Genomic DNA, 13385 nt, shown 5'->3' on the forward strand with positions numbered 1-13385 from the left:
TTTCCACCACGACCATCGCTGCTTCCATCCTCCTTCGCATCGTCTCCTTTCGTCCCTCTGTTCGCGTCATTCGACTCTCTTCCACTGGTCTCTTCCCCACTCTCTCTCTCTCACTCTCTCTCTCTCTCGTTCGCTCTTCGTCCCTCTCGACGAGAGCCTGCACCGTATCGGGGGTCGGTTCCTCTCTTCGTGGTCTTCTGTCGTATCTTTCGGTCAGTTTTCTCTCGTGGGTTGCACGCGCGTGTACTTTCGCGAGGACTTGGTGCCGTTCTGTCGTTCACGTCGAACCAAACGGGATAAGAGAAGAGACGTTTTCACCCGCGAGGATACCCGCTGGACGGGGAACTGTCGTCCGTCACGATGCGCCCTCGATGCACATGGTTAGTCCTAGTCGATCGTTTACCTCGTATTTTTCTTCTGCTCTCTCTCTTTGCTGCCCTGATATCGAGGGATATTTGTTTTTACCACGAGACGTTGGCGAACGGGACGTCGAAGGGTTCTTTTTGTCTCGCGTAGAGTCCGTCTCAGGGGTTGATCTATGGCGAGAGTGGACTCGTGACAGTGGGGATGACTGGTCGTATTCTCGGTTCTTAATTGCTTCGATCGCACTCGTTTCGAATGTAGTATGTACAGAGCGTTTATCGTGAGGTTATGGACGATATTAGCTGATTGATAAGAAATTGCAATAGCGAGGAAGAAAGTGGTGTTCGCTTCGATGCAATTTATAATACCTGTACCAAACCATGGAATTTTATGAATTTATCTAATTGAAGCAATTACTAGTTTCTTGTGTAAAGTTGTAGCCAGTTACAGGAAGAATGAAAAAATGTTCCGCTCGCAATTATTTAAATAACTCCGTTAACCTCGCGCTAACTAGCTCTCGTCTATAATATCACTTCGTCAGACTTGTTACAGCAACGCTCTTTATATGTAAATCGGTTATCCGACGTCCCCTTCGCCCTCGTCTTCGTGGAGAAAATTAAAAAAAGCGCCTTCAACGATGTTAGAACGAAAAGAAAATTGTTCAAAGCGAGAGATCGTTTTCGAACGCTCGATAATTCCCACCGATAACGGGTTCAAAGGCGAGCGACTTAAAGCAGTTACTTCGAGGAGCGCGCGGAAGGGATCGGAGTTTTCTGGGGGGTGCGCGACACCTCTGACGACGAGGAAACCTCCAAGTAACCCGAACGGAAAAAGGGAAACGAGCCAGAAACTGGTGCAGGATCAGTGAAAGAACAGTTGCTCCTCTGCTCGTAGTTGTTAAAACGATTTACCACTGGTCCCACCTCGGTTGTTAAATCTTATCGTTCAAACTTTTCGTTGCTGAGGTTCGTTCGAGCGTGTCCAACGCTCGTCGCACGCTTTTCGTTCCACGAAGCTGGTAAATAACGTCGAGGAGGAGGAAACGCGCGAAAAGCTGGTCCGTGGCCCGTGCGAACGATCCTCAGGTAACGCAATAACCCCCTCCCTCGCGAGATTTAATTAACCGGTTCCACGGACGATCGTCCCGTCCCTTCACCCGGTTCTTCCGTTGGCCACGTTATTCAATCGCAAGTGAATCGTGTCGCTGGCTACTATTAAGGGGCCATCCACGGAGCACGCGTTCCATTATTCATCGCCGGTTTCTACGCGCGTATCTGGCGATCGTAAATCGCCTGCTCACTTTTCATTAAGACGTCCGCAGGCTGGGTGAATGAGCGGCTGAATGAATTTCCAGAACCCATCGCTCTTCCACCGCGCGGTTCTCCGCCCTTGAACCGGGTCTCACACTGGGTCAGACCAGGTGCGCGCGCTCCACGATTTCCACGAAATTTATTCCGCGATTCGATCCGCGTCCGCGCGGTTTTTCGAGCGAATCGCGTGCGCCATTATCACGGCCACGTATGCAGCTCGAGGCGCGGAATGAATCGCCGATGGGACGCGACGATGGATCAGAGTGTACTGGAAGCCACGCGGATTTTCGAGGATTAAATCAAGTACATTAATCAGAATAATTTGTATACCGTAATTGGATGCTAGTAATTAGTGTATACCTTGGTATTATTCCACGTTGCACCGTTTATGAATCGTTATTAAAACGTGGCGATCGATTCGGTTTCGCTAATAAACTATGGTAGTTTCGTATTCGTTTTGTACCTGGCGCGATATATTTAGTACAGTTTAATATCAGGTTACTATTGGACGAACCGCGGGTGATTAATGATGATAATAAGGTTCATCTTTCTGATCGATTGGAATTACTCTAATTATCCGTAATCTGAATGAAATGTACGCGGGGGAAGACAAGTTTTCGAGTATAACAAGGCTGTCTTCAAAGCGTCTGACCGCTAGAGTCGCTCGTTTCTCCTCCATTTCGTGAACATATTTGGGAAACGATTAGCGAAACTCGACTAACGAGATCCGCAAACTAAAATACCAGCGCAAAGTAGGTCCAATTACAGTGCGGTACACCCTGAGCCGTCTCTATCGCGCCGCGATTTTCAGGAACTTCGTCGTAAAACTCTCATCGCCTCGATCGTTTAAAAAACTCGAACGTTGGGTCACCAAATCTAGCCAAATCGAGGCGAGGAGGGAATCTCGAGAACGTGTCCGAATGCTGAAATTCCTGCGAGATCGTGTAAAGAGAGGGACCGTCTGTTTATCGAGGGGTGGGGCGGGGGGAAAGGAGTGTAAACGAAACGCAACAGCCGGTGAAAGAGAAAGAGGACGAGCTAGGGGACGAAAGAGAGGGAAGAGGGAGAAATTGACGGTGACTTGAGTGTCAGAAGGCCGCAGGCTCGTGGTCCCTGACCGGTCGACGCAGCCTCCTCCCGGTTCCAGAGAATCAGAGTCACGTTCAGTCAGTGGCCGACTCCCGTCCGCGAAGGTGGTGCGCGTTGTCGTTCGTCCGGCTCTTGTACCAGTGAGAGGGGTTTTCCGGTTTCCCTGCCGTGGTTCTGGCCGATCTTCAGCGGGAAATGACGGCCAGCAGAAGCACGTGGTTAGTGGTCAAACATGTTACATTTATTTCTTTTCATTCACCTCGAGAGAGAGAGAGAGAGAAAGAGAAAAAAGGGATATGTATATATAGAAATGTAGTTTGGAACTTGACGTTAATTAGGCATTAGGATTCGTAGCGATATCAGTTGACTGTCGCGTATGATTCAGTGGAAGTTTTCTGAACGAATTGGTCATTGTTTTGGTTGTCTCTCGTTGTTGATTTTCTACTCGTTTTTGTTTTTAATTGTCCTGATTTTTTGCTTCGCGAATGGTTTCCGTTTCGAGACTATCACTAGGGGACTGTATTGGTGAGCAGACTGGTAAAAACTCTAAAAATAGACGCGTCCACGCATTTTTATCGGTCTCGTTACTCCACTTATCCCAGTGTTACGCCACATGCACGCGCTGCGTACAATTGTGACATAATTACGAGACCGTGTTCAAGCTTTTATCCGTCTGTTTCGTAGGAGTTTTGCATCCGTTTCACGTTTCTTTCGCCCGATTGTTTCTTGACGCGACGCCACGATCCATAGGAAAGGGGATAACGATGGGGAAAAGTATGTGCTCGAACGCTGGAGGGTCCAACGGCTCGAATGAGATTTTTTGTTGATTTTCTGCTAATTGAATTTCCTTATTCATGGCTGTGCCGATTGGTTTAAACGGGAACTACAGTTCGGTTATCGAGTACGGTGAAAGGTATTTAGCGATTCGTAGGAAATATTGGGGTGGGAATTATTATTTTTCGCGGCTCACGTTCCAATGTATGGTACCAGTTTCTGCTTCAAATGTTTTACACAGTTCGAGTAATTAGAGGTTTATCTACTTGCACGCTATCGGTTCGTTTCTACACAAAGTAGACAATATTTCCAAGAACTCTATTCCATACTTGGTACATATAGAATTACCATTATTTCAAATCCATAACTTTTGCCTTAGAAATATAAAATCAATACATAAAAGTGACTACAAAAAAATTACAGACTTTAATACATTTTCGATTACATCGTTTCATCAACAACATTTCGTTAACGTTTGGGCATTTCGAGAACAATCAGTTTACTCAAAATGTTATCACGTTAGTATATGTACCGCAGATATTTATGCATTTAAGAGAAATTTAAATGTTCAAATGAGCGCTTATCTACATCTATATCAATACTATACATACGAATACAATTGAACATCGCAGTTATGCATATTTAAGTACACAGCTATCCAATTGAATCGTCAAAAATTTAAATCTCTTCATTGCCTTAACCAAAATCTTTTGGAACGATCTTGAAAATGGGTAAAAAAGCTTCGCTAAAGATTCTATCGATCAAAAACATCAACGATCGTTGGCATCGACGAACTGTTAAGCGGTTTTTTCACAGTTTTCCGGTGGCTGAGGCGCGATTTGAAAAGCTCAGAGTAGGTTCACGTGTTTCCGGTGTTGAAAGTTAATCGAACGGGCCCGAGCCGACGCCTGGGACCTCCTCGTGTGAAAACTCACCGAAAAATCCGGCGGCTCTCGGATTTTTACGATCCTCCTGACACACAATTCGCATATGCCCAGAGAGGGTAAGACCCTCTGGCGAGTTCCTCGAGACGCGACCGGAGACATGTGCACGCCTCTCCCCGAGAGCTGCTTGTCATTTGTCAAAACACTCCAACGTTCCTCGTGTGTTGCGTCATGTGCCATAAAATTCCTCCCTTTTTTCTTCCTGTTTCTTTTTTTTCGTCATCGGGACAGATAATTTCTCTTCGTGTAATGAGATAATAAGATAAAAAGGGCTGGCAGCGTTCGATTAACGTGTCCACCACGGAGGGGAATGTTGGCGTTTTTATGGCGTTTCGAACTGGAGCGAGAAATTTATATTGGAACGTTTGGGTCTCGCATAATCAGCGACGCGACTTTTTAGATCGTAGAACCAATATTCCTCGTTTGTGTTATTTCTTAACGATCGTGATATAACTTTGGGTTCGTTTTTTTTAACCCAATTCGTACTCTGAAATGTGACGTTGTATTCATGATTCATCCTGTGGAATATGCTTGCTTAACAGTGGAAAGAAAATTTTGTCCGTTTTCCTCTTTTTTTCCTAGAACTTAAAGTTCAGAGTACAGTTGAATTCCCGATGGAGGCAAAGTGAATCACATTTCTAGGTACTGTAGTCTGTTTCCTTCCTTCTCGAAGATAGAAAATATGGATCGACGCGTGGTTTGGGGATTTCTGATGTTTAAATACAGTTTCCCAGATTTCGTTCGCATATTTTTAGGCATCGATTCTTTTAAAGACAGTGGTACAGAATTTCACTGGGAGGTTCGCGAAGCGTATTGCAGGCGGCATCTAAGCAATCAAATCCGATTGATACAATAGTATCTCCGTACTCGAAGCCGCAATTAAGATCATAGGAAACTTCCCACGTATTCTCACATGCAATGTTAGCAACGAAATAACCTATATCACAATTTCTCCTTGAAACGTAAAATCTAGAACGGAAGCTTCAGTCGTTTCTTTCGATAACTTGATTACCTACAATACTTTTTTTATTACACATGGAAATTCTATGACTCACGCTTCGAATATTCTTTACGCAAAATTCGATCAGCTCGCTTAATCTAATTCACTTTGAAATCACATGTACTTCGAATATGTCGATACATCGTATCAATAAAGATTCCACCGTTTCTGTAAGTCTTTAAGCGAGTCACATCGCTGAGAGTCACAAAAATCCTTATTCGAATGAACCAGTTCCCCGATCTGAACGATCGATACGCGTAACGCGAGATTAGCCAATTGTTTAAATCAATTTGGTGCCGTGTACGGGGGATGAGGGACGATTATCGCGCTTAGCCCCGTATTATCAAGACATCCCGAGGGGTATAATTGAGAGCCGGCAATATCTGGCTACGGCGATAATAATCGGTTAATTGGGAAAGTCGTAATTCCCCTCGGCTGGTTGAATAGAATCGCGGAAAGCGGCCCCGCGATACGTTTTCATGCGATTTACGGTTATAACAGTACTCCACCTGCGGTGTATAAAGGGTTATTGTAGCCGGTAGCCGAGCTTTCAGATACCATTCTCCTGGCCGGCCCGTTGGCAGGACAATGGCTTATGCTAATTCCTCGCCTCTATGTAGATGTCCTTCCGACTCCTGTACACCGGCTACGCGTGTAATACGTCAGATTTAAAATTCAGCCCGGGTCACGCTCGCGGCGGACGCGAGATTAACCATCGGGAGCGTTGGCGAACGCGCGACGAGAGGACGCGGCGTAAGGGGGAGGAACCTGGAGAAAAAAGTGCCGGAGAAAAGGGTGCGACATGGGATGCGATTAATTCCACGTGCCTTATCGCGCGAGCGGTTTGAAAAGTGGACCCGTGGGGCTTCGCGCGGCTCGTCGTCGCTGGCTTTCGCTTCTGGTTCGCTCGCGGGTTTCGGTCGGACACGATCATTGACAGCCGATCGGTGAATTTAAAACAGGAGACGAAGCGAATCTTGCGCTCGATGGGGTTTCTGGCGACGAGGTTAATGATATTAGCAATTGGATACATTTGGGGAAGTAAAGATAGACATTTTTACTCCCGTTTGGATGATCGTTCTATCGTTCTACACGAGTTCCATTTGTACCGTTTGTAACGTTAATTTATAGTCCGCAAGGCTGAGGAATCGTCTCGCTCGGTAATATTTCTAGCGAACCAGGCACCGTCTGCGCTCAGCTTTTAGTAGGACCATCGTCGTAACGAAGTAAAATAAAATCCCTATCTGGGCTGGGTGGAAACCCTTTTGAAAGCTTCAGAACTCGCTGGGAACTGTAATTAACACTCGTCTCAGAAGTCGTAAAAACTTTTAACAAGCTATTACTTCGATCTTCATCCACCCTCTTGTGTACCCGATCGTGATTCCAGTTGCAGCGTTGCGGTAAAATTGACGATCGACGTAACTACGATTCCATCGCGATAGTAGGCACTTAAAAGAAGAACATTCGATCAAGACTGAAAGCAAAAATTTCTCGAAACCGCGATCCTTGCACCCACACGTGAAACCATTCGCGTCTTCAATCACGCTTGGAAATCGGACAAGTTTAAACGTGGCCGCGAGGACCGATTCGAGGCCACTTAAAACGATTAGCCAGGGCCGCGTTTCTGTGTCCTCCGCACGGATCAGACGATGTCTGTCAAGGTTAATCGCGTATGCAGCGACGGACGACCGTCCCTAGCCGCTCTTTCTCTCGTTAGTCAGGGTGTTACGCCTCTCGATCTTCCGTTTCCTCGCGACGGGGTGCACGGAGAGGGTTGCTGGTCGAATTCGTCGTCGAAATAAATACGCGAACGCGCTAGGAAACAAACAGACGGGCGTGGACCGACCCGGAATTCCCAAGTTGGGACACGGTCTCTCAAGTAACGAGGCCTGTAAGTCGCGGACAATCCCGTGTTTCGCCGGGTTATTTTGGCTCTCTTGGGGAACGCTGTTATTTCTGTTCCATAAGTTAATACGCACGGGAGCAGCCTCTGGCTGGTCTCGTTCGGCACACGCACACACCCTCTCTCACCCTCCTTCTACACCCGGTTGCACTCTGGATCCTGGGAAGTATCACCGTTTATTTATCGTAGCCGAGGCAGCTTGTTGTTTGTCGAAGTAAAATTACTGTTTTCGGTGCGTTGAACCCTTTGCTCTCACCGAGTGCCGCTATCGAAATAGTAGCTTTGATCTCTCGACTCGAGAAGAATACATTCGCCGCGGTTAGGCTGCTCGAGTGAGATACGATTCGGTTTTGGAACCGAGCAGGCTTCGATTATTTTCAATCGGAGCGGTGGATACTGTTCACTGATTTTACGTGGATCTTAATTCTCGAGATCTTAACAGAGAGGAAGAGTGGATGTAATGATTACAGCTCGATGTAGTAACGGGATGTCTTCTGTTTTTCGTTTTATTATCCGAAGATCCTCCTCTCTGTTCTACTACGGTGATGTATGGCCCCGCGCTAAACGCGTTTAGTCGAAACGATTAAACTCGCTGAATGATTGAGAACCGCTTTTAGAGGGTAAGCGATTAGCATGAATTAATAAGAGGGACTGCGTGTTTCTTTGATGCAGCCGACGTAAACGTCCCTTGAATAGTCGCGCGTCTCTGTGTGCTGCCTTTAATTGCCACCTACATCCTCGCGCTGCCGCGAACGAAACGAACGTCGGGTATTCATTACCGTAATTCATCTTTCCCGTTAACGCAACGCTGGAATGGCAGTTACCATTTCGACTAATGCAAAAATTATCCTCGAGCGTAACGTTTTCCAGAGAAGGTTCGTTAAATAAACAAGGTTGACAAGTTTTCCAGGCGACGGATCGTTCGTCGTTTAGGATCAACCGATGGCGTTATTATGCTCGCACGTAAATCGCGACACTTGGCTTTCCCATTCGAACGGATGAATTAATGAGTCATCGTAATAGCCTGCTGCGTTATACTACAATGTCGCCATGAATATTAACCGGAATATTTTCGCGTTTAATTTTCTAACGCTCAGGCTCCAGGCTTCTTTACGTTCTTTTATCTAACCTCCAAGCAACGCGAACAATCCATTTAAAAACCCGTTACACTCGTGTACGATCGTAAAGTACCGCCGTAAAGAACACTTCTATTCCACTTTCTATCCGACTAAATCAACATACTTTTAGGCTCCGTACGCGAGAGATTTTTATCAGACGACGGAAAGCTTGCGGTTTAGCAACAACCTAATCGAATTACGAGGTACGTGTTCTGTGTCAGTCTAATGGAGTCAAACTCGATGGACATAACTTAGATTCGTGCTTTTCTTTTTCTCCTCTGTTTTGCGAGAAACATAGTACACACGTGGCAATTAACGATAAGAGGAGAAATAGACGCATTGCTGGTTTCTAATTATTCGTCCTTTTCACGTATTTGTTTATGTCTCGCTGTATTTAAGCGGGACGGTTGTTTGTTCGGTTCAGACAGTCGGAAAATTAATTAAAAAGCTCATTTTAAATGAAATTTAAGCTTCCTTTATTTCTCTCTCCTCGGCCCTTCAGATTCCTCGCAGAGGAACGCTCTTTCTCTCTCTGTGAAAGTTGAATCTGCAGCCTCTGCGAGGGGGAGTTCAAAGTAATACGGAATAAATTTTTAACCACCGCCACGGAGTCCACTGATGGTGGCTACTGAATTACGCTGTTCCCTGGTTCAAAATGTAACGCGTCTCCATAAAATTAGAGCAGGACTGTGGCTGTATTGGAGCGTGAGTGGCGAGGCATAGTCTCGTGAATTAAGTATCGACGCGTTTCGAAACTTGAGGCTCCGCGTCGCGTGAACGCCTCAACTTCCGTCGTTCGTCGAACAACCCCAATATCTCCTGAGGTCGACGGGCGGCCTCTGGTTCGCTGAATAATTCGGGATCAGTCAGTCAGGTCAACGGTCGACTCGAAACTTTCGCTGGCCGCGCACACGTGCTCGCCTTTCCGCCCTTTTCCTCGACGCTCGGGGCGTTTTCGCGGAAGATGCGCCGGGGGAGGAGGAAAAGGTCAGCCGAAAAGGACGCGCGCGTCACCCCCCCGGACTTTCCGCCACGACCTTTCCGGTCGCGTACGACTTTAAATTTACGGCGCCCTGGGAATTCTGTAACGCCTGCGAGGAGTCGTGAAAGAACACTGGCTCGGTTTATTAAACAGGGTAGACAGCGACAGTTTACTCGCTCGATACGTACGAGGCGAATGAAGTCGTTGATATTTCATTTCGCAGCGTGGAAATTGAGATAGGGTAAGCGATGGAAGGGATGAGGATGGGATTATACTTCGACATGTCACTTGCGAGCTATTCAGTGGATACTTAAAGTTCAGTTATTTAGTAGCGACAACGAATCGTGACTTTGTAAGTTGGTTACGATAAATGAGAACGACGATGGAGTCCCGAAATTCTTGCTTCGTCATCGTTTATTAATTAACAGAACTGCGCGACCCGGTATACCTGCGACGACGCAGTCGCAACGTGGAAAAGAGGATTTCGTCGGTTTCGTTATCTATTCAGAAGCATGGTATGCCTCGCTCTCAGGTTCCATAAGCGCTAGTCGCTTACCCCCGTTTCATAAGCTACCTACATAGATAGCAGGCTCGTGCCTCAGACGCGAAGACAGTGAAATCACATCAGAGATAGTTTTTTATGGGGACTTAGGCGAGGACTTGTCAGGGACCTGTTTTTGGTGCGCTGACCCCACTGCGTACCGAGTAGGGTACGGTTTATGAGCGTAGGAAGCATCAGTGCCAATTAGAAGCACCGCCATTGTGGAGAACAATCCATTGGTATCAGACGGAACAGGGAAAAAAGGTAGTGGTGTATTTTACAGGACGTGGTCAGCTTTCAGAAGCATCTCGAGAAACATTCTCTGAACAATTTATGTAAATCCTTTGGACAGTCTATCTTTTATTTCTTTCCATTCGTCTTCAGGAATGGTAAAGCCTCTCTAATCAGCATAAAAACCATTTATAGTTATTACTCTTTGGAATTTTGGAATTTGAATGAAATTTTAAAGACAGTGTAGATACAATTGGATAAAAGCAAATCGCTATCGGTGATCAAATTTGCTCCGCGATCTGTGTGCTCTCAATAGATAACGCTAGTTGACTCGATAATCGTTTTCGGTAGCAATTTCCGGTAGAGAGGATCGTCGTGTTTTCAGAGGTAATATCGAATGTTTTTTCAATCGAATAAAGTTGCTTGCGAAATCATAATTCCACGAGCACAGTCGAAAGGCTTATACCGCGAGAGCGCAACGTTTTCAAATGGTTTTGGGGTGTGCTCGATGGTATTCGCTGGGGAAATTTTGAAAAAGAACGAACGCGCACGTACCCAGTTCCGTTTCGAATTCCGACGCGTACCGCAATTTCTCTTCCGAGGCGAATCAAATTGACGTTCTGCTTCAACGTAAATAAATCGGTCTGCCACATTCTGCCGTCGTCATTAAAAATACATATGTACGAGAGGGAGGATGCATCGGGACCCTGTGTGTTACTCCGCTACGTGGAATAATAGGGACTCGTTGCATCCTCGAATTCTCGGATCGAGTAAGCTGGCAGTCAATTCTTGTCAGTGGCAATGGCCCAAGGAAGGGATTCCATTATTTATGAACCGAATGGACGCGACTCCATTATTTATAGAAACTGGATTGATAGGGGTTGTGGGAAAACCGGGTCGGTGTCTGTATATTTTCGTGTGCCCTTGAACATTTTCGTGCACGTCCGTAACATTAATCTGTCAGGAGTATCCAGTTCCAGCATTACAATTCTCCTGTACCCAGACGCCATTGCAATGTGGAAACAAGGGTGGTACTGCTGGATAATCGATAGACCAATAGACTGTCAGTTATATCATTGCAGTACTTCATTATTATTTCTGATCTTCTAATTGTTTTTTATATTCGATGTTCTCTGATGTTACCATTGTACAATAGAAAGTGAAATTGTATGTAGAATAATGAAGAAGTATTTTTTTACACGTAAGGTACGCAGTCTAATTAACGCAAGAAATATATACATGCAAGATTTAGTAAACAATCGCTTGATTTCTACTCGTCCCAAAAATTGCATAATTTCGCACGACATCCCAGCGTGGTTATTAATTACCTTTCGTTGAAAGTTCGCATCGCGCGGCCGCAACGAGCGCAATTACAGAATTCCGAGGCGGCTTATTAGCGGCACGGTGCATTTTAATATTCCAATTCAGGCTTCAATAACAGGAAGACGCGGTGGGGAAACAATGTCGTAATAAAGAAGTTCGAATCACAACTAACGAGTAATATCCTGTCCCCGATTCCTCGCAACAATGGCCCTTTCGATTGCTCTCGTCTGGTTTTTGCCTCCCTGTCAAGGGTTGCGTTCCTTCCTTCTCTCTCTCTCTCTCTCTCTCTTTTTTTCCCTTTTTCTTCTTCTTTTTTGGTCGTCGCAGACCTTCCGTTCGATTTTTGTGCGCTCCGTTGTTGGGATGGCGCAACTGGTCCGTGTCTTTCGAGGGATGTCGTCTGGAAAAGTTCGAGGCTGACGTCGCGCCTAAATATTTTGCTGGCTTTATACAAGCTGACGTGGAGGTCGATAAGACCGAGCAGAGAAAGTTGAGGGGTGCCATGGTACCTTCTTTCTATCTCGTTAGCTATCCACTTCTGAGCTGCTATTCGCAGATAATGTGAAATTTGCGTTGGTGGTTAGTCTGCTGGAAGAAAGTCTTCGAAAGAAACCGGAGACGCTATTTTTCTTTTTGGAAATTAAAGATCCACGAAAATTTGATACCCAGAAGGGGCGAGTTTCTATTAAAATTTTCTCGCGTGTCGCCTGTTATTTCAATGTCGGATCGAACGGGTGGAGTAATTAATTCTTGGAAGATTTGACTGGATGGTCGTTGAAATTAATTGGATTAGTAACGGGTAACGAAGTCAATGTACTTGCCATGGTCGCATTACACTTCGCTTATAATATTATACTAACCGAGTACCTTGGAAAAGATCAGGTAATAAAGGATGCTCATAATTCCTTTACACGCTTCCAGTTAATTACTATAAATTGATTGGCTAATTGGGTAGAGATAATTGTTTCGAATATCATTAGAGGAAATATTCCATAATAACTGCCAACGAATGAATGAATCATATTTTTATTTTGTCGCGTTACTTTGGAAGATACGTAGTTATTATTCTACTGCAGTTCCTTAATAATTTGCAGTTTGAGCAGTGAATTTCTTGGTCATTGAATAACATTAAGGAAAAATTATTTGCAGCTGTTTAATATTCACGATCAAGCCTGGATAATAAACGATTCAGAATGGAGCTCCTTGTGAAATATCGCAGCCAGAACAATTCTGACGTCCATACTATTACGTAGGTTATACCAGTCGGCTGTTAAACTTGGCGCGGTGAGATTGCGCGAAGTTGCCAGTTCCCGAAGTTCTCCGGCGGTTTTCGCATTTTTGAACGATGCGCGAACTTTTCCGCGGGACGTTTCGCAACAGTATTAACCGTCCCGTGAATTATTCCCGTAGCCAGGGTGATTCATGCGACACCACCTCTTCTATAACCCTCCATCCTCGTTTATGCGATGAGAATATTTCACCGCGCGACTGGAGAACGTCTTGCGCTGTTCTTCGCGCTTACCTCGCGCAACGCCCCCTATTTTTCTCTGGCATCCCCCGATTAGGATAAACCGATCCGTCGAGGAGACTCGAGTCTATTTTTTTGCACGAGGTTTTAATGCGATGCTCGATAAGATAGGTAGTTGCTGGATGCCTGTTAAGTAATGTTCCATGCTACGAGATCCTTTGATACTTACACCCACCAATGCAATGGAATCGAAAGCTATTTAGACTCTATGTTCCTTGTGCCTTCATCTCGCGTTTTATCCAGTCGATAATCCTTTTAACACAGTTCGGTAATTCACGT

The 13385-nt window shown here is 45.5% G+C and overlaps 1 protein-coding gene across 5 annotated transcripts in view; it reads left to right on the top strand.

Annotated features, from left to right (window-relative positions):
• The first annotated feature begins 292 nt into the window (after window positions 1-292).
• Window positions 293-13385, top strand: part of Ppn (proteoglycan-like sulfated glycoprotein papilin) — a 121327-nt gene continuing 108234 nt past the window's right edge. The window contains exon 1 of one of the 5 annotated variants that reach the window (XM_076906626.1): window positions 293-380. In XM_076906626.1, coding sequence (XP_076762741.1) covers window positions 361-380 — 20 coding nt within the window. In that variant the 5' untranslated portion in view covers window positions 293-360. Of the gene's footprint in view, window positions 381-2826; window positions 2981-13385 lie in introns of those variants that run through there. The other 4 variants (XM_076906629.1, XM_076906625.1, XM_076906628.1 and 1 more) reach the window with 4 other exon arrangements.

The sequence above is a fragment of the Xylocopa sonorina genome, chromosome 13 (assembly GCF_050948175.1).
Source record: "Xylocopa sonorina isolate GNS202 chromosome 13, iyXylSono1_principal, whole genome shotgun sequence".
Lineage (NCBI taxonomy): Eukaryota > Metazoa > Arthropoda > Insecta > Hymenoptera > Apidae > Xylocopa > Xylocopa sonorina.